At 39.5% G+C, this 26,011-nt stretch overlaps 1 protein-coding gene across 12 annotated transcripts in view; it reads left to right on the forward strand.

Annotated features, from left to right (window-relative positions):
• nej (CREB binding protein nejire) overlaps positions 1 to 26,011 on the forward strand; it is a 149,410-nt gene that overhangs the window by 83,714 nt on the left and 39,685 nt on the right. For 8 of the 12 annotated variants that reach the window (XM_083134257.1, XM_083134259.1, XM_083134258.1 and 5 more), the window contains 8 exons: positions 817 to 894; positions 6,252 to 7,039; positions 9,122 to 9,157; positions 16,303 to 16,374; positions 16,891 to 17,128; positions 19,422 to 19,556; positions 21,070 to 21,359; positions 25,765 to 25,922. In XM_083134257.1, coding sequence (XP_082990383.1) covers positions 817 to 894; positions 6,252 to 7,039; positions 9,122 to 9,157; positions 16,303 to 16,374; positions 16,891 to 17,128; positions 19,422 to 19,556; positions 21,070 to 21,359; positions 25,765 to 25,922 — 1,795 coding nt within the window. The remainder of the gene's footprint in view (positions 1 to 816; positions 895 to 6,251; positions 7,040 to 9,121; positions 9,158 to 16,302; positions 16,375 to 16,890; positions 17,129 to 19,421; positions 19,557 to 21,069; positions 21,360 to 25,764; positions 25,923 to 26,011) is intronic. The other 4 variants (XM_083134264.1, XM_083134261.1, XM_083134265.1 and 1 more) reach the window with 4 other exon arrangements.

Below are 26,011 nucleotides of genomic sequence, written 5' to 3' on the forward strand. Positions count from 1 at the left end.
GGTCCAGTCCCGATTAGCCTTACTATTCATAAAGTGGACTTAAAACACCAACTCATTCAATCTATCAAATGAACAATTTGCGTGCAGTGTTTATCAGAGTAAACTCTTGGCTTCTAGGTAGGCTATCTGACTGGAACATGGGAAACATACTGTTGATTCGCAGGGTGGGTGATATCAGGTTGGAATTTACTTAGACAATGTCCCTGCTAATGCAGCTCTGGTATTTATCTAGTCTCTAATGAATGTTTACCCTATGGGTAAAGGCAGATGGAGCATTATGCTGATTACATCACCTTCATAATGGCAGAAATGTAGAATATGTGGGGCCATTCCTCAGCACACACCTATATGCCTTCATGGTCGGGTGTAATGAACAGGGACTAGCTTTACCTTACCTATGAGAGATAACTGTATTGGAACAGAAGTTTCATGTATGACTGCATGTAATACATCTCTTTATTTCCACGTTAAATCAAAATCTGTAAAGTATGGTTATGTTAAACGTTTTCTGTGCACACTGCAATAATTTTCTTATTCACAATTTGTACTTAATGCATAGCATATTTACTGGATGTTAAAGTTGGACAGTACATTCTATCTGTTCGGTCCCAATTTTCCCCCACATCAAGGTCAAATCAGCCATTCATAAATTCGTAATCTATCCAATATGCTTACCAGTTAATTTATGCACAAAATGAGCATCTTTCATAAATAAAAGTGCTTCATATATTTATTTATATCTTTGGCATTACACATGATTTTTGCAAAAGCAATAAAAAATGTTTTTCTATCAACACTTTCTTTCTCACTGTATAGGACACCATCTTCAACTGACAGATGTGCTGGCAACAATGTTACCACTTGCTGCCAGAGATTTTCCTACACGTGTAGAAGGTACTGTCTAGCTTCCATGTTATTATCATGAATTAGGTTATTAGAGAATCCTTGAGACAAAATTTCGTTGCGATCCATTCATATGTATCCTCCCAAGAAATTTTCTTTAACCTTGGACAAGATGTTTTTTAAACAGCAAATTCTGCAAAAAGAAAATTGCATTTTATTATTTGCCTGAGAAAGGTTATGAGTACCGTATTTACTCATGTATAATGTGCCCCTTTTTTCCAAAATTTTTGCTCTCAAAAACTGTGGAGCATATTATGCATGGAATAATTCATACAGCCAACATGAAACCACTCATGATTTCACTATGCGACTGCGTATGTTACACATATGTCAACAGGCGCAAATACAAATTACCAGGTTGGGTTTCTTTAGTAATAATATTTAAAGAAAACACTATAAAAGTGAAATGATGGTAACCCATGATTTTTCACTTTGTAAGTGAATGTTTTGTGACGCCAAGAAAAGCGGTGCCGTTCTGGCAGAATTCGAGCATACACCTTCCGTCCCAGCGTTATTTGTCAGGCGAGAAATAATAGAAAATGACTACCTGAGCTCTGCAAACCTGTAACATAAATTTGATCTCACTTTCTTCTGTTACAGAATAATCAAGGTGGTTACAAAAGTGAAAGCTTTGGGATGCTAAATACAGGGGGGGGGGAGATGGCGTGGTTGGTGACTCCTTGTATGTACAAGACTATATTCTCCTCTTGGTCTCCAGAGCAACATGTGTCATTGAATACATATGCCATTCGCTCTTGATCGGCATAGCAACAGCTTTACAACCTACAACTAAGAAAGACATTTCTTAACCTGAATTCCACTGTGCATTATATACGAGATATAATTGTTTGATAATTGTTTGTTGCTTTCCCCATCAAAAACCAGGTGCACATTATGCATGCGTAAATATGGTAATCGAAGATGTAGTGTTTGTTTTTGTGAATATTAATGAAATGGTTTGTTATGCAAATATGGGGGGGGGGGGGATATGTAATGGCCTGAATATCTGTCGGCTTCTTTTCACACAAGAGGTCTAGTTTCTGCTCCTTTTCGCAGAATATTGTTTTAAATGAAATTTTTCATGTAGAAATTCCAGCAAAGAATGCAGGCTCAACCAGGACCCGTGTCTGTTGCATACCGTGTCATTGCTCTATCAATTGAGCTACCAAGCCAGTCCTGGTTTTGCCTGATCTGCTCTTGCTGTTTTACCTGTGTGGAATTCTGTGCTAGTGCTACCGCAATGGGATCTGTTGCCTTTGAAACACTGATGACGTTGACAGTGTCTAGTTTCTCCCAACTTAGAGTTGTACAAGGGCTGGGGTATAAGTCATAGCAACTATATTTTTCTCTCATTAAACAGTGGTACCATAATATGATCGTTTGTCCCAGTAATATGGCACCCGTAGTATGTGGATACATCGCTAGATGGCAGTGGTCAACTGTCGTTCCATGGTATGAACAGTGTTTGTGTATCAAAAAAGCTGTTCTTCAGGACAGAATGCCACAGGTAGCTGATGGAAACTGAGGGAATAGTGTAGAATGCATCTCTTTTGTTCTTGTAATGCTGATGTATACTTTCAGACTTGTAAACACACGTGACACAATGCTATGTTTAAGGATGTTTTGCTTGCTTCCCTACCTACACCTGGTACACATGATCTGCATTGTTCATACATTCCACATAATACACTGCCCCTCTTCAATTTGTATATTTCATATTTCCATGCAGGTTCTGCATTCTTGTGAATGCTCCAACTTATTCCCATGACTTATGCGCCAACCCTCGTATACATAATGCTTTCATGTGTAGCAACTGAAGACAATCGTTTGTCAGTTGCAGGAACTCCCAAACATAACTTGAGTTGAACCATTGCTTTAAGTCGAAGCTTTCATATGTTAGCAGCACAATAATTTCAAAGTGTGCTTTCTGGAATTTGCCAGTGCACAGTCCCATGAATGATGCATGCTTTGGCATTCCAGAATGCATCATTGTCCATCAGATTAAACAATGATGGTGTTGGCAGTGTATCAGAATGTAATCTTCTTTGAAACTCAGGTGAATAAATTGTGTGCTCACATACAAGGTGTACCGAAAATTCCCACATCATAGGCCAAATCACAGTATTGGTTTATGTTCTCTGTCAATCTGTACAGGTCTGTAGGCAGAATTGCAACATGTTGAGCAGACGGGGAACATAATCCGGGACTTTGGCATGGCAGTAATCTTTGATTGTGGTATGGAGGTGGGCTAGATCACGAATCTTCATGATGCACACCCATTTTCCAATGGATTTGCACTGAAACACAATAGAAATTAACACTCAACAGTATTTAACTCTGATAAACTTACTATTCATTTTTCCGCGTAAGTTTTTTTCAGCGATCGATTTCGCCACTCGTCTGGTGGCTTTGTCAGGCATGAACTGTCTTGCTGCGGCTGGCGTGATTCCTTCTTCCGCTTGCGCTTGTGGTGGCACTGGTTGGTGCAGCCATTTCAGTTTTTGTTGTTCTCGTGTGGGTGTAGAGCTTCCTTCCGTTGCTGCACCTCGGAGTTGTAGGGCTGCACAAGGCGGTTCCAGATGTTGTCTGCTTTCACGGAGCGGTGTTTGTTCGTGTGGTGGAAGCATGCAAGCAAAATCCGCACAAGAAAGGTTTTCAAAAGAAACCTACGCAATAGTGACCACCATGCCTGCCAACCTCAACACCAATACTGGGCCCTCAATAAAACCTGGATTCTCGCCATCAGGAATATGCACACCCACCCAACATGCTCTTCTTCAGCAACAGTCACCCACCCAATCTGCCCCTCCCCAAGCACCCACCCAACCTGCTCCTCTCCTGTGACAAGAAACCAAGCACAGACCCCAAATGTTCGCAAAAAAGCCCGTCTGCGCACCACATGAACAAACACTGCTCCGCGAAAGCAGACGACAAGATCTGGAACTGCCTTGTGCAGTGCCAAAACCCCAAGGTGCGGCAATGGAAGGAAGCTCTACACCTGCACGAGAACAACAAAAAGTGAAAGGGCTACATCGACTAGTGCTGCCGCAAGCGGAAGAAGAAGCAACCATGCCAGTTGCAGCAAGACAGTTCACGCCTGACGAAGCCACCAGACGAGTGGCGAAATCGATTGCTGAAAGAAACTTACATGAAAAATGAATAGCAAGTTTTATCAGAGTTACTTACCTATCTCCGCGTAACCGCCAAACTGGAAAACAGTGCTACTCACCGGGAATTCCAGGAATTCTGCATGAATTATTGGCTCCGGGAATTATGCGTGAATTCTGCTTGAATTTTTCTCCATAGACATGAAAAATTGCAAATGTTGTTAATCCAAAACCTATTGAATATTGATAAATGCCCCGAGGCGAGATTTTCACAGTTGAGTTTTTATTTTTATGGAGGAAGGAAAATAATGTTGTGTGAAAAATAAAACAGAATTTTCTCGATGTATTAAATTTGTTACTGTCCTTTGTAGAGCAATCTGACAGGCGGAAGATTATTGCAAGATAAGATTTCTCGATAATGATTAGGTAGATTTGAGTTTGAAATTCTTACACAATTAACAATTTTTCGCAGGTTAGAATATATACCATAACATTTGTGTGACTTGTGTTTGTTGATGTATTTCGAGTCTTGAGTATGTGAAATGGCAAATGTAAACTAAGGACCTCAAATTAAATGTTTTAAATATACCGTTTAATTAAATTACAATTTTTGGATACATTAGAATCGCACAGACACTTCATATTGTTACTACACTTGTGTGTGCATATCAGTGGGGCAGGGGCATTGCCCCCCCCCCAACCTTGAATGGAAATCAATTGTAAGGAGGACAAGGGGGCAAACATTGATGGCCAAAGGCACCTGCAGAGAGGGCACAGAGGGGCAATCATCCCCCTAGATTTCAAATTTTATGCAAATAAAAAATACATTTCATAAAATTTTCTCGCTTGCTTCGCTCGCATCTCTTAGTCACATCAAGTTCAGAGCCGTAGCTAGGGAGCGGCGGGAGTTGGCCCTGACCACCGAACAATCTAATTGATAAAAGTTGTAAATGAGAGAATGCCATGGTGCCTCGTGAAATTATTTGCACCCTATTAAATCATTATTGTTTTCAGTTTGCAAAAGATTGATTATAAATTTTCTTGTTCGCTTCACTTGCAGTATGATTGTTTTCTGTAATGCATTGTAAATTACGAGAGAGAAATGAGACTTCTCTTATAATGGATTTTGTCTTGAAGGCATGAACAATTGTTTGGAGGAGAAGGAATGTGCACACTTGAGACAATTTATATATTTTTTGATGTTGGTTTGTTATGAGGTGGATGAATTAATTATGTAATGAATATAAATAATAGACCTATATGCTGTATATATATATATATGTATTAAAGAAACTTTGAATATGTACATAATTTAGCATTGACATAAATTTTCTTATTTTACATCACTCCATTTTGAATGTGTAAAACACATGTTGTACATGAAAGTTATGCATGTTATATGTACAAAAAGAATAATATTTGGAATGCATTTATCATGCATTTTCTGCCATTCAAAAATACAGTTTGTGTACATGTTTTCCATGATTAATTAATGTGAAATTGAACATTTTTTAAAAAAAAAAACGTTTAAAATCGTTTGTTCCAACAGAAATGTCATTATTATAATTATTATAATCATTATTATTGGTACGTTTATCCTGCTACTTGCCCCTCCCAGACAAAAGTTCTTAGTTGCTCGTCTGGTGCATGTGTGTGGCTGTTGAACGTTGAAATAGAGAAAACATATGTTTGTGGCCTTGAATTTTTTGAAAATTTGCCTTGAAAACCAGGAATTATACTTGAATTTTATCATGGTCCTAGAGTAGCCACCCTGAGTATGCTTTCCACACTTTGCTCCTGCGACAGCATCATTCACTGCAACAAAAGAACAAGGCAGTGATTTGGTTTATGATGTGGGACCTTTTGGACACCCTGTATACTATAGATATCTTAAATAGTACTAATACTTAGCTTGTTTGCAAAATAAATATTCTGAGCGTTTGAAGTATGCACCATTGTTTTGCTGAGATGCACAGGAAAGTCCCCACATTCCATCCTTGGCAAATTTTGCCAATTTTATTTATGGTTAACGTAAAATCTGAAATTGTCATGTGAGAAGATGTGATTTTCATGAAATAACTTAACATTTTTTCACTATCACTGGCTTTTCCAACAAAGGTCAAATGCAGTGTAAACAATCAACCTTGTAACTTTACTGAGTATGTTTAGGAGTAGTGTAAATTGGTGAATGCTGTGTTATTCATCACCTTGCAGAATAAAGGAGTATTGTTTCTCTTGCAGGAATGGGGCACGTAACAGGACAACCGGGATTACCTGGAATTTCCCCGCAATCAAGAGTGCAGTTCCCAACTCAACTAGTTTCCAACCAATCCGTAACAGTTAGTCAGGCACTCACACAAACTTCAAACCTTGGTCTGGCTTCGTATAGCAGTATGGGCTTGACGTCAACCCACCCCACAGTGACTACCGTAGCCGGAAGTGGTGGAAATTTAGGCAGCTTGGGTACTAGTCAGTTCGTCACCGCATCAGTAACTGGTTCCACAGTGAGTCCTGGGTCGGGGTCCGGCTTAGGACAAACCCAGCATCCCTCGCTAACTCCCCAGCAGAGTCAGGCTCAGTTCCCCGACATGTTGAAAACTCAAGCACGTTTCTCGGTTGCAAACACTGCCCCTCCCTACAGTTTGAACCAAGCCCAACAACAACAGTTCTCGCGAGTTCAGGACGCGCTCCCCGTATCGGCCAACTCCCAACCATCGGTGACGGGCCCCAGTGTAGTGACCAGTTCGGGAATGAGTTTGTCGCAACAGGCTGTTTTACAATCAGGACTACTACAAGGCCAGCAGAATATAAGTTTACAGCAGCAACAGCAACAGCATCAACCACAGACTCCACAACAACAGCAGCAACAACAGCAGCAGCAGCAACAACAACAACAACAACAGCAGCAGCAGCAACAGCAACAACAACAACAGATAATTGGTATCTCAACATCCTCGGAACAAGGATTTTCTAATAATAGCCTAGGAAAAGTTCCAAGTGCAGCTGTTATGACAACTCATGTTCATCAGGCAAGTTCCAGATTTCCTTTTTTATTGTTATATATACAGGGTGACTCATAAAACTGACACATTTCATTAACAATCTATGTGAACAAGAATAAAGCTAGCAACAAGCTATTACATCTGAAATGTAGCATAGATATGGGAGTTTAATAATTTTCACCTCCCTTCACCTCCTGAAGGTATAGCTGAACATGTCATTCCATGTTCCTGGATGTTCGTTGGAGTAATCTGTTGCCATTACGGGTGATTTAATTTGCAATGTTCTCCTTCAAAATGCCTGATGGCATGTAGCATAATCCTTTTCCTTAAGATGCCCCCACAGAAAGAAGTCTGGGTGTGCCAAATCTGGTCATCTTGGTGGGCATAAGTTCCAGGAGTTTATCCAGTCCTCAAAGAAAATTTGGATCAGCACAGAAGACTCGTTTGATGTATGGCAGGTGGCACCATCAAGTTGAAAACATCCTTGTCACAGCTCTGTGTCATTCAATCTCCCAGTTGCCAACGTCATCTGAAACTTAACACGGAGTACTATGATGTATTCCTATTAGAAATGTGTTAGTTTTCTATGAATCACCCTGTAGAACAGTGTTAAAGTTTTAAGCTTCTTTGTAGGCAAGTAGGCAAAGGGTTAGCTCTCACCTTTGGGGTGAGTGGTCAGAGATTCAATTCCTAGTGGGTGCTCCAGTTTCGTTGACCCAGGATCGCGAGGACAAATCTCTCTCTCTCTCTCTCTAACTAAAACTACAGGATTTGGACAAAAGTCACGTTACAGTACTCTTTAACTAGATAATTAGAGGAGTATCTATTGTACGTAGTTTATACTTAAATTTTAGTTTTCTGTTAATTGGTTTTCAGCATTGTATCTACTAATGCTGACCTGTCTCTGTGAACCTATGCCCATAATGACACTTGAAAATTGTAACGATTTTGAGCTTGTCAAGGTGTCATTCCATGCCAGATCATTCAACCACCTCAGATTTGAATGAAATTTGGTGCATAGTTTCTTTAGAAACATATGAGAGCCCACATTTTAAAATTTTTGGAATATCAATCCTTTAAAATTTCTGGTCATTTGATGGATTTTTTAATGAAAAGACATGCTTGTGTTAACTTGTATTTTTCATGAACAATATTATCAAAAGAAACATTTTAAATTCACCACATACTTATTCAGAATTTTACGATTCCAAATATACATGCAAGAGAGAATTTAATTTAATACCTTCCAATTCATGCAATATGCATTAGAATTTTAAAAAGGTGTTTTCAAAAATGCAAATATTGAGTGTCACAACTTTTTGTTTCAAACTTCGGCCAAGTGCCATTTGAAAGTGTACAAAATTTCTTAGAGAAAGTGAAAACACTCTCAGGGCATTTGATCCCCCCCCTTCTCCTTTTCTGGCATGCACTTTTCAAATGAGGCAGAAAAGCAAACTAAAATAAACCAAACCAATCATGTGAAATTACAAAAATATAATTGGCTAATTGATATGCCATGGGTTCAGTGCAACGTTTAAATATTAAAATTCATGAATATCCTGAACTATTTTAAGTTAACAGTGCTTTAGTATCAAGATCGATATCGATAAAGTATTGGTTCAACGTGATATTGTCTCAATCTGTCATAAAGAATCCATGTCGTGAAGAAAATTGGAAAATAAAATAGGTTACTTGTAGAAACAGTGGCTAATGTAAAATATGTAGACACAGACTTGTTTATTTTGTGGGTAGATTAATTTCTAGGTGAGGATCTTCTACAATTAAATCTAGTGACATGAGTGTAGATTGAAAGAAATGATTGGTAAAGAATATGCATCTCCTAGCATTATTAGTACTGCTATTTTTTGGTTGTTCACTATAATTTGAAACAAATTTGTTTTGATTGTGTAAGATATTAATGTGCTGGTACTATATTTGAACAAAGGGGAATTATGAACTCTGGAATTAAATTGTCAGTGTGGGCATTGCAAGTACTTTATTTTGAAAAATACTGGAAGATTGTTTGACAGGTATTAGGTATGCATAAGTTATATGTAATAGCAGTTAATAGGTTGTTCTATAGCTTAAATTAATATTTTTCTTTTATAGGAGGTAGAAAATGACCAAACGCCAGATCAGGAGGAGGTACAGTGCTAAACTTAAAATTGTTGCTTTGAAACTGTTACAACCTCTCATTGGTGAACGATAAATAAAAATCCAGGGTTTTGACTTTGGATTGGAGGGATTCTAAAGTATTAATGGTGCTGCCAGTATCTCTTTTGATGCCAGTTTTACAGAGATTATTTGATATATTGGTTGAAAGTGCCATTTTTTTAAATATGAATTGGGAAGCTCAATATTTTTTTAAACTTTTAAATCAATTTTTGTTTCCAATTTTGGATAATTAAAGTATATCACTCAGGAGACCCAGGTTTAATTGCCAGGGTGGGTGATTGGTCTGAATTTTTCTGACCTTGTCCCCACATAAAGTGGCTCTGGAGCTCACTCAGCCTCAAATCAATAGGTACTAGGGGGCAACCTGGGGGGGGGGGTAAAGGTGGCCGGAGCATTGTGCTGATCACATTACCTCCAAATGGCCGCGATTGGAGAATGTGTGGGGTCCTACCCCCAAAATCTAGATGTACCTTCATGGTACGGTGCTATGTGCACGGGGAACTTTAACTTTAAATATAGATCTTTACACTGTATCTAGATCTAAGTATAGTTTGAACTTAGTTAGCAAGAAAATCAACAATACTGCATTGGTCAAGTTCTATGTTAACGGATTACTTCCCACGTTTAAATTGATTATTAAGCTAGATAAATCATTAATAACAGTGTTCATACTCCCTTGTATTTTTTATGGAGAATGAAAATGCTTGCTTTTCAACTTAAAAGTTTTCACGAATCTGAGTCATAAACGGTCTGTGCTTTAAGTGAACATACATTGAGTATTATGTTCCTAGAGAACTTGGATTGCTTCCACAAACACCTCTGTAAAAATCCACCGACTGGACAGCTCTCTACACTTCGTGAACAAAACTGTAGGCCCATATTCATTTAGCACATTCTTTGATGTGAAGATTTTTATCCTCGAGATTAGGAAAATTTGTTCTATTAAAATTAAGATTTTCATCATAATTATGGGTAGTAATCTTGCTCTATCATACTTATTATTTTGCCATTTATATATATATATATATATATATATATATATATATATATATATATATATATATAAATCAAAGAAGGTAAAAGGAAACACTCACCGGACAGTAGAAAAATTCAAAATTTTCGCTAATTTCATAGCATCATCGGTGTGAGAGGAAATAGACGGAACCGGAAGTTGGGGCACTGCAGAGTTGCCAGGTCCCCATCGAAGAAGAAGCGGTGCGTAGAACGAAAAAAAACACTGTTTCGTCACCAGGCTCGCCGTAAACTGTGAGTGTGTAGGAAGAGTTGGGAGGGCGGGAGGGACGGGATGGTTTTGGGGGGGGAAGGTGGGTGAGGGGTGGGCATTACTGGGTGGCCTTGTTCAGGCCAGGTGGAGTGGTTGCACTCAGGCCCTTTCCCATCTTTTGCGAACAGAGGTGTTGGCTGGTTTGGGTAGGAGATGGATGATCGCTACCCGGAAGCAGTCGTTGAAACTGATGTTGTGGTGGTTGGTGTGGACGGCGACAGTGAAGTCCAGGTTGTGGGTGGAGGAGCGGTGGTTATTGATGCGGAGGTTGAGGGCTGTTGATGTTTCCCCCAGGTAAAAATCACCACAGATGTTGCAGGTGAGGATGTAGATAAGGTTTGAAGCATGGCAGGTCCCTTTGGGATGAAGGGTAAATTTGCCAGTGGCCGTGTGCACCTGGATGGTGTGAGAAGTGATGAGGATGGGGCAGGTCTTGCACCTGGGGCGGTTGCATTTATGGGCAGGGGGGTGTTGGATGTGTGGTGAAGGAGTGTTGTGGACCAGGATGTTTTGGAGGTTGGGGGGGTGTTTGAAAACCACCCTGGGTTTGTCGGGAAATATGCTTTTGGTTTCAGGATCACTGTGGAGAATTGGGAGAAGAGAGTGCAGTGTGTGCCTGATTTTGTTGAGGTGGGGATGATATTGGGTGATGAGTGCCGGTGGGTTGGTGGCAGCAGGTTTCTTGGTAATAGTGGTATGTGAGGCAGCTCGCGATATTTGCTTGGTGACCAGGATGGAGGGATATCCACGGTTAACCAGGGCCTGGTGTAGGCGGAGGTTATAATTCTGGCGGGAGGTGGGTGAAGTGTTCAGGCGCTGTCCCCTGAGGGCCAGAGAGAATGGAATGGCTTTTTTGGTGTGGAACGGGTGGGAGCTGGAGAAGTGTAGGTACTGCATGTGGTTGGTGGGTTTTATGTGGATGGAGGTAGTCAGGTGTCCTCCCTCGATGTGCACGTCCACATCCAGGAAGGTGATCTGGTTGGGGGAGTGCGTCCAGGTGAATTTTAGGGAACGGAAGTGGTTAAGTTCGTCCAGGAAAGCTGACAAGGATGGTTCTCCATGTGTCCAGAGCATGAAGATGTCGTCGATGAAGCGGAGCCAGAGGAGGGGTTGGGTAGCCAAAAACTCTTGCTCAAGTTTGCCCATGAAGAGGTTTGCATAGGATGGGGCCATTCTGGTACCCATGGCTGTACCTCGGATCTGTAGGAAATTTTGGTTTTCAAAGGTGAAGTTGTTACAAGTGAGGACAAGGTGGGCTAGGTGGGTCAGGAAGTTGGTGCTGGGGTTGTGAGGTTTGGGTCTGCTATTGAGATAGAATTCTATGGAGCGGAGGCCATGGGAGTGAGGTATATTGGTGTAGAGGGAAGTAACATCGATGGTGGCAAGGATGGTATTTGGGGGCAATGGTGGAAGGGTGCTGATTTTCTGGAGGAAGTGGTTGGTGTCACGGAGGTAGGAGGGCAGAGCTTTCACAAGAGGCTGGAGATGGGAGTCAAAGATTCTTTCTGTGGGAGAGTTATAGCTGGACACAATGGGTCTACCGGGGTTGCCAGGTTTGTGGATTTTGGGCAAAGGATAGAAGGTGGGCATGCGGGGATTGTCGGGTATTAACATGGCGGTGGTACGAGCTGTTAGGCCTTCAGGGGGGCCGCGGGTGTGGATGAAGTCCTGGATTTTGTTGAGGTGTTCGGCGGATAGGTCAACTGTGGTGGGTTTGTAGGTGGAGGGGTCAGCAAGCTGGCGGTTGGCTTCCGCCAGGTAGTCTTGAGAGTTCAAGACCACCGTGGTGGACCCTTTGTCAGCTGGGAGGATTTTGATGTGGTTGTTGCGGAGGTCTCTGAGAGCTTTCTGTTGGGGGGGGGGGTTGAGGTTAGGTTGGTTGTGAAAGTTATTTAAGAATGAGCTGACTCCCATCTCCAGCCTCTTGTGAAAGCTCTGCCCTCCTACCTCCGTGACACCAACCACTTCCTCCAGAAAATCAGCACCCTTCCACCATTGCCCCCAAATACCATCCTTGCCACCATCGATGTTACTTCCCTCTACACCAATATACCTCACTCCCATGGCCTCCGCTCCATAGAATTCTATCTCAATAGCAGACCCAAACCTCACAACCCCAGCACCAACTTCCTGACCCACCTAGCCCACCTTGTCCTCACTTGTAACAACTTCACCTTTGAAAACCAAAATTTCCTACAGATCCGAGGTACAGCCATGGGTACCAGAATGGCCCCATCCTATGCAAACCTCTTCATGGGCAAACTTGAGCAAGAGTTTTTGGCTACCCAACCCCTCCAACCCCTCCTCTGGCTCCGCTTCATCGACGACATCTTCATGCTCTGGACACATGGAGAACCATCCTTGTCAGCTTTCCTGGACGAACTTAACCACTTCCGTTCCCTAAAATTCACCTGGACGCACTCCCCCAACCAGATCACCTTCCTGGATGTGGACGTGCACATCGAGGGAGGACACCTGACTACCTCCATCCACATAAAACCCACCAACCACATGCAGTACCTACACTTCTCCAGCTCCCACCCGTTCCACACCAAAAAAGCCATTCCATTCTCTCTGGCCCTCAGGGGACAGCGCCTGAACACTTCACCCACCTCCCGCCAGAATTATAACCTCCGCCTACACCAGGCCCTGGTTAACCGTGGATATCCCTCCATCCTGGTCACCAAGCAAATATCGCGAGCTGCCTCACATACCACTATTACCAAGAAACCTGCTGCCACCAACCCACCGGCACTCATCACCCAATATCATCCCCACCTCAACAAAATCAGGCACACACTGCACTCTCTTCTCCCAATTCTCCACAGTGATCCTGAAACCAAAAGCATATTTCCCGACAAACCCAGGGTGGTTTTCAAACACCCCCCCAACCTCCAAAACATCCTGGTCCACAACACTCCTTCACCACACATCCAACACCCCCCTGCCCATAAATGCAACCGCCCCAGGTGCAAGACCTGCCCCATCCTCATCACTTCTCACACCATCCAGGTGCACACGGCCACTGGCAAATTTACCCTTCATCCCAAAGGGACCTGCCATGCTTCAAACCTTATCTACATCCTCACCTGCAACATCTGTGGTGATTTTTACCTGGGGGAAACATCAACAGCCCTCAACCTCCGCATCAATAACCACCGCTCCTCCACCCACAACCTGGACTTCACTGTCGCCGTCCACACCAACCACCACAACATCAGTTTCAACGACTGCTTCCGGGTAGCGATCATCCATCTCCTACCCAAACCAGCCAACACCTCTGTTCGCAAAAGATGGGAAAGGGCCTATATATCAGCCATGAGTGCAACCACTCCACCTGGCCTGAACAAGGCCACCCAGTAATGCCCACCCCTCACCCACCTTCCCCCCCAAAACCATCCCGTCCCTCCCGCCCTCCCAACTCTTCCTACACACTCACAGTTTACGACGAGCCTGGTGACGAAACAGTGTTTTTTTTCGTTCTACGCACCGCTTCTTCTTCGATGGGGACCTGGCAACTCTGCAGTGCCCCAACTTCCGGTTCCGTCTATTTCCTCTCACACCGATGATGCTATGAAATTAGCGAAAATTTTGAATTTTTCTACTGTCCGGTGAGTGTTTCCTTTTACCTTATTTGATTTTGATTTGATTGAATTTGATTTTTCCGTCTTCTGTTTCTTCTCACACCGATGATGCTATAAATTAGCGAAAATTTTGAATTTTTCTACTGTCCGGTGAGTGTTTCCTTTTACCTTATTTGATTTTTACTTAGCCCTTTTGGCCCTCCTTGCTTTTATCCATTATATATATATATATATAATATTCCAGATTGGGTGCTTCAAAAGTCCAATCCAAATATTTTCAAAACCCACCAAGTTATTAAGCTGGCATCAATGCTGATATTGGCAGCCTGCGATGAGATGTGTGAAGTAGTGTCTGGTGATGGTTTTCACATTTCCAAATTTTCCAGCTAAACAATCCACATCTTATTGGTGCTGGTTGGCATACACATATATTTTTTTCTTAATTTTTCCTCCCATATGGTGCTTAATGTGATAATCTAAATGGTATTGGTTTCTCATCAGTGTGTTAGCCAATCGTTAGGAATTAAATTTGATGTACATAGTAAATCTGCATGTTGTAACAGGTGACGGGAGCAATTACGAGTTGTGCAATGGTATCTCCTAAAATTGTAAATATGCATATCTTCAAAATGTAGATAAGTAAATTGTCAATGGTATCTATGCACAGTGTGTTCTATCCAAGAATTAGTTTGGTGGGTGCGTGGATAGTTATAATCAACTGTTTTTTACATGGTGTATTATTTTTTCATAAGCAATAAATTTCACATGGTTTCTAGTGAATTCTTCAGTCATGTACACTCCTGTTCACATAAAGTGGCATGCTGTATAGGGTTGAATGTTGAAGAATGTGCCACTTTGAACAGGAGCATACATGAATATTGATGGAGAGTTGATTTTGTATTTTATCAGTTACTATTCTCTGCCCAACATGTACATTTTAAATTGACGTTTACTAGAAGTTAGATTCAGTAAATGTTAGAATCCTATGAAAGTGATTGATTGATTTGCTTTTCTTTTACTTTGCTTTTTGTGCCACTTTTGGCTAATTTGTGAAGATGGGAATGAGAGATGATATGATGAAATTGATGAATGGACACTCACAAATATACATCCCCAGGCTGGGATTCGAACCCGGGACCCCTGGCATCGTACTATTGAAATATCATAGATTGAACAAGTGTTTGCCAAAAAATGTTGTACAATTCAGGTTTCTTATAAACATGGAGATTTTTATTAAATTGTGCCACCACCAAGGTTGCAGAATGCTTTCTACTGTTTATATACAGTACAGATGAACAGTTACCATTTAAAGTAGAGAATTATTTTTCTTTATTGCTAGCAACTCTTTACACAGTTTTCATTGGGCCATTTGAATAGGAATGTCCATGACTGAAATTATAAAAGCAATCCCCTCGGAGATATGTTTTCTGTCAGTGGGCCATATTTCACCTCTCGAAAAGGCCATATTGTACAAAATCAGAGTACATGAATTATAGTGTTCATGGCAGAAATTTGCAGGCTATTTATAGAAATACCAGATCAGTAACTTTTTTGGCAATTTTACCAATATGAATATCTTAGCCAATAACAGTAGTGTGCTGATCAACCCTTCATTCCTGTGAAATTTACTGCAGTGCAGAAATACAGATAAATTTTCATTTTTATTACATGTTATGTAGATAACATTTGTTTTAAGTATGAGGCGAGGTTGTGTTAATATTAATGAGAAAGTAAAGAGCTCTGATAATGCAAGTTAGCATATACATTTCATATTTTAATCACACAGAGTGAACAAAAAATCATTGTGCACGTACTGTGCCACACAGATTTCACACACTCATTTGTACATCTATGTACCCAATGACATGCGTTACCTTGTTTGCAAAAACCCTTGATCGATTTGTGAAATTTATCTATCAACTGCATTAGGACATGGGTAATGTGTCAGAAATCTTTTCATAAACAGTACTTCTGTATCACCAAAACCTCATAGGCACATGTAACAAAACCATTGTCTACATGTATTCTGGGCTGACTGACAATGACTAGCATTGCAAGACATTGACATGAATAGTCACAATAGACCATAATTAGTAATATGAAAAAGAAAAAGAAGTTTCACCCTCCATAGTGCAGGCATTCGGTGTTCATGGTTTTGCTCACTGTCTTACGTAGGAGATTGCTGTTTCATTTTAACTATCTTTGTTTTATCTTTACAAATATTTCTCTACTTACATGATCCTTAGAGCTACACATCATGGCGAATAAAAGATCAAGATTCCAGTACAAAAACTGGTAAAATTTTGGAATCAAAAGCGGTATGTGAAAGTCATTTCTGTGTTAAAACTGGGAATAAAACCCTAAATTTGATTTAAAAAACTATACTTATTACACAAAATAAATATTTCCTTCATATAGTTATCAGAGTATAAAGTTATTCCTGTATAAGGGGTCCATTTTTGCTTAATTTTCTGTGATTTTCATAACTTTTATGATTGATCAGACTTCAGAAAGTGTTGTCTGTAAATGAACTCTAAATTTTGTGTTGGGAGTTTTTTTTTTTTTTTTTTTGCACTTTGCAGTTTATTTCGCATTAATTCATGACAAACCATGTTAGGATAACACACCTCACACTTTTTTTTAAAAAAAATAAATTAACATTACTGTCTGTTATTTTGCATTTCGTGTTGCCGTCAAAGCCTAAATATGCATGCCTCTTGACGTTCCTTTTAGTGGTAATGAGGTATTGGCACTCTCTCTTAAATTTTGTGTGATGCATATCCTGAAAATATTAAGGTGCGACGTAATATTAAGTAAATGCATTTGTTTGACAGGTTTCGCAGAACGATTCAAGTACTCCATCAAGCACAACTCAAGACAAAGCTGAAGTGAAACAAGAGATGAAGCCGGACTTCTGTGGTGATATAAAATTAGAGATCCAGCAAGATATTACAATGACTGACATGAGCGGAATGAAAAAGGAAGGAAAGACTGAAGATATCAAAACCGAAATTAAGACTGAACCAATGGATGAATGCAATGCTACTTCCGAAAATTCATTAGTTATTAAAGGTAAGTCTAAGATCGCATTTTTCTTTTCCATTTTTGTGTAACCTAGCAGTGTGTTCCTGGTTCAGTTTTAAACTGTAGTCTTGTCTCAGTTAACCTACTTGTTCACAAAGCAGTTAATGGCTATGCCATGCTGTATCAATAATTGAATTATGTAAAAGTATGAAACTACAGGGTGAGGCAAAAGTCAGGTTACATAGGTAAATGACCACCACAGTCACTAGACCTAACACCCAGGGGTGCCCACAGGGAAAATTCATGATGTGCTTGCACCATGGGAATTTTTGGGGGGACAAAATTTTATAGTTTAGCTACCAATTCTATATATCTTCACACAAAAATGGGGGGATTGTTTCTTTTGATTGATTGTTATTGATTTTTAGTAATGGTTATTAGTTTTTCTTCGTACCTGTGGATGAACGCGACAATTGGGTTGGAATGAAACACCACTTCTTATGACTTTAAAATCAGTTAGAAAGAGGGGGGGTGGGGGTTGCTGTTCGTGTTAATACAAGGTTAGTCAACCAGACTAACTAGTAAGAATAAGGTTGATTCAGTACATAATGGCAGCGAATCTGAACAGTTTTATGTTTTATGTTAGTAAACATGAAAGTAACCTGTGCTTTTTCTTTTTAAGTCTTTTAATTTCAACTGCAAGGAAAGGATTCAAATATAATGCGTCTTTCAATTGTTGGCATCTCTGCCAATGGTAAACTGTCTGTGTTTCCTTGCGGTTGTTCCGAGTCTGCTCAGAACTTCCAGCATGCGAATTTCAGTTTCAGTGTTGGCTGATTTCAGGCACGATTTATTTCGCTTCTTTGTGTTTCTGTGCTACGACTGACTGGATAATTGTACCATACTGTCAGCTTTCATTGTCTAAAACTTACATATTTCGAAAATGTAATTTTAATTTTATCGACATTCAAACAAAAATCAATTACTACATCTTTATCCAAACTATATTTGTGTGTGTGTTTGTGGGGGGAGGTTATGATGAACAATTCTTTTGGGGATGGCCACCCCCTGCTAACACCCCTTGATTTATACATAAAAGCCATCATGTATGCTAAGAAAATTCAATAGGCTGGACCACCTTTTAGAAAGGATCACAGCGCTATCTCCCAAACCCCCCCACCACCACACTAGCAGATATTGTACGCAAGGAGGTCCTTCAAATTGAAGCATGCATTCAAGCAGATGCTACGCACAGTGAACATGTACTGTGACTGCACTCATTACATGTCAATGTTTTTTGTCTGTATGCACATAGCATATTGGTTACGTGCGTGTTACTCACTATCTATAAACAAAAATACGTTAGAGTATTGAATTTCGTCTACTTACCTAAGTGAGTATGTATTCGTTGTAGACTAAATTCAATACTCTAATGTATTTTTGTTTCTGTATGCACATATTTGTTTTACTATGTAACCTTCATTTTTCTTCACCCTGTATGTTAAAATGCAAAATATTTTGTGTAGTCTTCAGTCATTTTGTTCCACCACGTGTAATGGTAGAATACTTAATATTACGTATGGAAGGCGTAACTGGGGGAATGCTGTAACAGATTAGCATTTTTATTGAGGTAGAGACTTAGCATACTGATTAGATTGTTAGAACCTAACCTGTTGTACCTGATGTATATTTTTTTTTGTTTGTACATATTGCTTGCATTATATAATTATTTCTCTTGTAGTTTATGGTTCTTGTTAAAAAAAGAAAGAAGAGAAAAGTAGATGTAACGTTTTGGGAGAACACACACTCTCCCGTCACCAGACATTTATTCTTGGATTGGTTAATGTTACAGTTATAACAATGTAGTAAATTTAAGGGAAATAAAGAGAAGTAGTTATACAGTAAATCTTGTCAATAATGATACATTGTTATGTTATTATAGATCCGAAATAAATTAAAATTTATTAAAATTTGATAAAAAATTACCCTATCATAGAGATACATTTTGAATTCTATTCCTACAAATACCACAAATATATCTGCATTACTCAATGAATACTATAACAATGGTGCAAACTACTGCAATTTATATAAAATATGTAATACACCTTAGAATAATTAATATAAAATTCATATATATCATTCCCAATATACCAATTTGTGGATATTTTGTCAGTTTCACTAAGTACACAAAAGATACATTACTGCATGAAAGTCTTGGTCCATGTGATAATACAGGTGATCATTAAAAAACTTTGGAGTGAATATGTATTTTCCATACCACCATTCATTTGTCTTACCTAACATCTAAGTGAAGGACATTTGAACTGTTTACTTTCAGAGGAGACGTCTGTTAAAGAAGAACCTGTTACTCCAATGTCTACATCTGGGGAAAATACCATATCAGCAGATGTTAAACCAAATACTGATGCTTCTCAAACAGCACAGCCAGTTCCCGAAAAGAAGAGGAAATGCTGTAAGTGCATAGCTTGTTTTGGTTATTGTTTATAATTGTAAGCAATATTAAGTTCTTAAATTTCCAAGCATTATCAACTTTCTTTAGTGGTTTCATCTTTTGCACGTTGACATTGAATGGCTATTAGAAATGGAAGTAGAAACAGGTCCACCTGGTATGAACGTACAGATGGGTGGAAAATACAGCATATCCCTAAATGATTATCAGGGTTTCATTTCCCTTATATGTAAAGTACAAGGACAAAGCGTATATGGGAGTAAACGACAACTCAACAAGTTTACGTAGTGTACCTTATAAATGTTGAATGTGAGCACCTTTTGTGACCTTGCACACATCCATCGAGTAGTCCAATGCTTCTCGACGCTTTCGTTCGACACACTTGGATGTCCAGATCTATTCCTTGTGCAAACATATCCATTTGTTTGTAACTTATTAAACCATCAATGATTGTTGTTGTAATCGGACGGAGGATAACTTCCAAATTGCCGTTCAAAAGCTCGCTGAACTGAAACAACAGAACCATACCTTGCTGACACAATGACACAAAATGACTTCTTCATGGGAGTGCCCATATTGTAACACAGCTACGCCACTGTGACTGATGGGAAACAGATAGGGTAGCAAACTTCCAAAGCTGTTCTTATGTACATACATGTACGATATGAACATTCACCTTCGTCTGTTGCAATATACCAACTACTTTGAACCCTGAACTTTACGGAATTGTACCCTGGGAATCTCTAGAGCCAGGCTGCATGTAGCGGTAGAGAAGGGGAGAAAGTGAGTGCGCGAAGCAAAGCAGTACATGCTGCCTCTGCGAAGGCTGGTGGCTGCAGTCACTTTTTCCCCTCATGCAATCCCGTCTGCAGTCACTTTTTCCCCTCATGCAATCCCGTCCCCTCACATGTTCATTGGTTGAGCCATCTCTCATAACTACTTGTGCAGATACGTGTTTTCATTCACTTGCTGCAGAAATTCCCAGGACAGAGTATTCTCAATGCTCCATTTTGCACTGTGTTATAATATTGTTGCCTATTATAGTTTGTAATTAACTTCAGATTTCATTGTATTCTTATTAATGATATTAATTAGAGACATAATTTGTAATTCATATTATTGGAAATAAGAGACGTGGTAATAAATCTATACAAAGAGCTGATGTACTCTCTTATCCACACAACTGGTTTTTGTTATTGTTCTGTTTATTTCAGTGGCCACTGCCATGACCCTTATTGGAACTTGCTGCTGTGTTCATTTCACTGTTCAGTGCAGCAAGTTCCGACAAAATAAAACTAACAGAAACAAGTTGTGTGGATAAGTGAGCATATGAGCTCTTTATATACATAACTTTTAACATTAATATTAACATTGAAATACATGATTGGTAAATAAGAAATACACTTCACTACTTTCCTTCTGCAAAACTTATATTTCGAATACTTTATGTTGTATAATTATGTTTTGACCAGGCATAATTTGAATTTACAACTTTCAATATTGATTTTTATTGCAGTATTCAAGCCAGATGAATTGAGGCAAGCACTGATGCCTACCTTGGAGAAGTTGTACAGACAAGACCCTGAGTCCCTGCCATTCCGTCAGCCTGTAGATCCCAAAGCACTTGGCATACCGGACTACTTCGACATCATAAAAAAGCCAATGGACCTTTCGACTGTCAAACGCAAACTAGACACTGGACAGTACACGGACCCCTGGGAATATGTGGATGATGTGTGGCTGATGTTTGATAACGCCTGGTTATACAACAGGAAGACATCCCGTGTTTATAGGTACTGCACAAAGGTGGGTTGCAAGTTTTGTCTCATTTGCATGCTTAGATAAGGATTTGTAGCAAGAGGTGATGTTCACAAAAATTTTGTATTTAGCAGTTTAAAAAGTTGTGTACAGAAACTGAAAACAAAGTTAGAAGCTTGGTAGACTTGGAATAAGATGTGAAGTTTGCTTTGCACACAACAAGGACTAGATTTTCATCAGCTTCCTACTGTTTTCATTATGATAATATTAGCGAATCACCTTCATTTAATTCTCCCCCTCCCTCTACCGCCTTTCCTCAAAAGCTAACTTGTAGAACAATATTCATAAAATATTAGTTGTGTGTTCAGAATAAGTTGTAATTTAGTTGGTCATTTAATCATCACCATCATCATCGTTCTTCACAGTTTTCTCCCTCTGGCTGGGTCGGCATTGAAGTCAAGCCTCTCCATTTTCTTCTGGTCTTCCACCATTCCCCTCTTTTCAGAGTGTTCTAATCTTCTCCTTTTCTCCTAACACTCTCCACTATCTGCTCTTTTCACCGACATCTTGGCCTCCCCCTTGGCCTTATTCCCACTCCTTGTACATTGTAAGCTCTTACTGGTAGTCTTGCTGCATCCATCCTCTTTGTGTTTCCAAATCATCTCATCCGTGCCTGATCCATTCTGTCCTGGAGCCTCACCACACTCACTGTCTATCGGATCTCCTCATTCCTTATTCTATCCCTTCTAGTCTTCCCCAATATACTCCTTAATAATTTCATCTCCACTGCCTGTATCTTTCTTTTGTCTCTCTCTGTCATTGTCCGTCTCTGCTCTCATACATAATTATTGGTACATAGTATGTGTTACATATTACCTTCTTGCATTTCATAGGTACATCCCTGTTCTATATTAATCTTCGAACACTTTGATAGAGCCCACCTCCCATTTGTCCTCTTCTGTTTACCTCCTCATCTATTCTTCCACTTCTCTGAATCTTCATAGCGTGGTGCTAAGCACAGGGGAGCACTTTTATCTTTTTTTTTTAGATATTTGAAACTCTCCACTACCCTCAACTCTTCCATGTCCATCTTTAATCTCGGTACATTTCTGGCTCTGTTTCGTGTTGTTATTAGCACCTCACTCTTTTTTGTGTTGAATTTCATTCCTGCTCTTCTGATTTCCTCATTCAAACTATCAATTTGTGTCTGTATTACTACTTCACTGTTTCCCCATATTACTAGGTCATCAGCGAACAACAGGGCTTTCATCTCTTCCTCTTCTATTTGATCAATAAATTGTAATTTAATTGGTTGCTACTGGCTTGTACTTTGATGAGGAAAGAAAACCACTTACGCTGTGCGACAGCTAACTGATTTCATGTTGTCCCACGTTTTCATTTTATCTGCAAATTAATGTGTGCATGAGCATGCTGGGAATTACCGTATGCCTCCACGTCCTGAGGGAGGTGTAAGGGTGTCACCACGTAATCACTGTGGACCATCGTCCATGAGTGATGATCGTCCATTTCTTGGCTCATCTGTGAGGGACATGTGGCCACATTGGAAATTCCTCTTCCACCTCACAACAGTGTCATATGATGAACAATAATCACCATAGACAGCCTTCATTTCATCATGAATTTGTCGGGCACTGTAATCCTTCAAGAGCAGGAACTTGATCGTGCTGCGAGAGCCTCGCACTTCTCCATCTTGCAGGTTACTGATATCTACCACCACCTGTCAAAAACGTAAACAAAAAAACTGCGAACATTTTTACACCATCATGCACACAAGGACCAATGATTACACTGGCGAAATTTCATTCACATAGCTCAATAACTTCCGGATGATAATTAAAACTTTACGATACCCCCCTCGTATTTGTTCCATTTGGGGGGGGGGGGTGTTACTAATTGGCTGTTACTGTCATGGTGTTCTGAATGATTATGAAAGAGAACTGATCCGTGTCCAACCTCAGTATCCAGAATGAGCAGTTGGTTCCTGTTCCACGATAATGCACAGTGCCAGCCAGTAGCGATTGTTTAGTTTCAAGTCATACCACATTCAAGACTTGCAGATGTCGTTTCAATCATTGGCCAACTGTGCCAATTGCTGTATTGACAAGAAGGCATATACTTTGAGTAGTAAACAGGCAATATTCAAATATTTTGCTTCCTTTTCATTTGATAACGACTGTCTCATTACTTAATGTCGGACTGTGTAGTTTGACTGCTTTTTCGTTCACTTTTCTCTTACTGATAGGAAGATCTAACCAATACTGATAGACTACTGGTATAGAACTGACCTGCACTGATAAGTAACATTCTACCAGTCCAATATAAAAAAAGACATGAAGGTTCATTACCCCTCTTTATTGAATGTACTTAACCAGCTGACACAGTACCTTTTGTCTAAGTAGTAGACAGTGCATGCTTAGACTAGGGCTGAGCCATAGAATTTTGCACTAAATTACTGCCTATTTGTTGATATATATCAGGAGCTAATATTGATACACTGATTTGCCTATATTGGCTGTTACTTCGAGTACTGCTTAATCGTCCCATGATGCTTTCACCTTTGTTTGCATACATTCATTCCATGGCTACAGAAATGTTACCATTAAGTATACCTTATTTACTTATAATTAGACCTCTGATTTTTAGGTTCTAAAAAGTGTGCTTTTAGATTCCTAAAATAGGCTCTAAAAATCCTAAAATAGGTTCTAAGAACCTTAAAATAGGTTCCTAAAAACCTTAAAATAGGTTCTTAAAATCCTAAAATAGGTCCTAAAAACCATAAGTTAGGCTCTAAAAAACTTAAAATAGTTCAAAATTCCTGAAAAAATGCTGATTAGGTATAGTTACCGGCAATGAAAATAGGACACCTATATCCTGAAATACGCACTGTCTTGCACAACGTTATGTATGTTGCCTAACCCTACAGTGATTTCAGAACTAAACCATTGAAAATTTGCTATTAAAATCCACTCTTTGCCGTTTAGTTAGGCAACAATCGTTTTTCATGTTATCCACAGTCAAACTCTGCAATTTTGTCTGTGAGGATCATCATCACCTAGTCATTGGTGTAAACTACAATGCCGAAATGTTAGTTTGCAAGGCGTGAAGGCCACAAAGCACCGAAGTGACGCGAAAGTGAGCAAGACCACACAGATCAGACGACTTTGGATCGTACAGGTAACAGTGGCACCAGACATTTTGCTTTGTTTAGAGCTTTGAAAAACCCCCATGGACTTTGAGGAAGGGAAATCGACAGAGAATACGTTTCTAACACGTTTGTCATTAACTTTTTTCGTGACCAAAGCAAATGCCTCTGTGTGACATAAAAATCCTGTAAAACCTTAAAAAAATATATAAACACCTAAAAAAAAGGCTTTATTTACAAGCATAAACCTAAAATAGGTTCTATCAAGCAAAATAGGTTTTTTAGGCACTATTAAACTTCATCAGCTGTTGCATTTTTTAACGAAATGCTGACATAACTTATTATTTTTTACATACTTGTAAAGGAAAAAATAGGTTAAAAACCTAAAATCCGAGGTTACTTATAATGTGTTACTTTTCCCAAAATTTTTGGCCCCAAAAACTGTGGTGCATATTGTGTACAGAATAATTCAGACAGCCAACACAAAACCACACATGTTTTCACCATGTCACTGTCTATAACACGTATATATCAACAGGCATTAAATACAAATTGCCAGGTTGGATTTGTTTAGTAATAATATTTTTTTGAAAAACACTATGAATGTGAAATGGCAATTAGCCATGATTTTTCACTTTGTAACAGAACGTTATGCAACACAGAGAAAAACATTCCAGCAAAATTTGTCATGCAGCCTTCTGTCTGGGAAGTGTATCAAGCGGTATTTGTCGGGCAAGAAATAATAGAAAATAACTTCCAGAGTGCTGCAAATAATTTTGACTTCTCTTTCTTCTACTACAGAATAAACGAGGTGGTTACCGAAGTGAAAGCTTTGGGATGCTAAACACAGTGGTGGGAGAGGGGGGGGGGACTATATTCACTTTTTGATCTTCTTGATCCATATAGCAACAGGTGACTCACTGAATAGGTATGAAGTGATTCACTCTTGATCGGCGTAGCAAGAGCTACAAAAAGTAATTTCTTGAACCTGAATTGCACTGCACTTTATATACGAGATATAATTGTTATTTGTCGCTTCTCCCCATCAAAAACCAGAGTGTGCATTATACATGCGTAAATATTGTATATCAGGTGCTATTATTATTAATACTGATTTGCCTATTACAGAGTTACAGAGTACTGCTTAATTGTCCCATAAATACTTTCACTATTGTCTGCATACATTCCATGGCTACAGAAATGCACTAAGTACTAAGTATATTTCAGTAGTGTGTTGTAATTGTTAAACTTTGTGAAAACTTAAACTCATTGTTGTGCTCCTTCTTTCAGTTGTCGGAGGTGTTTGAACAGGAAATTGATCCAGTCATGCAATCATTGGGCTACTGCTGCGGCCGCAAGTACACTTTTAATCCCCAAGTGCTGTGTTGTTACGGGAAGCAGCTCTGCACAATTCCAAGAGATGCAAAGTATTATAGCTACCAGAACAGGTTTGTTAAGTTTCAAGGCTTTTTTTGTTTCAGATTTGAATTATCAATTGGTACAGCTTGTACAATATTAAAGGGAAACGATTGCTCAA

The sequence above is a fragment of the Lepisma saccharinum genome, chromosome 13 (genome assembly GCF_977018435.1).
Source record: "Lepisma saccharinum chromosome 13, izLepSacc3.1, whole genome shotgun sequence".
Lineage (NCBI taxonomy): Eukaryota > Metazoa > Arthropoda > Insecta > Zygentoma > Lepismatidae > Lepisma > Lepisma saccharinum.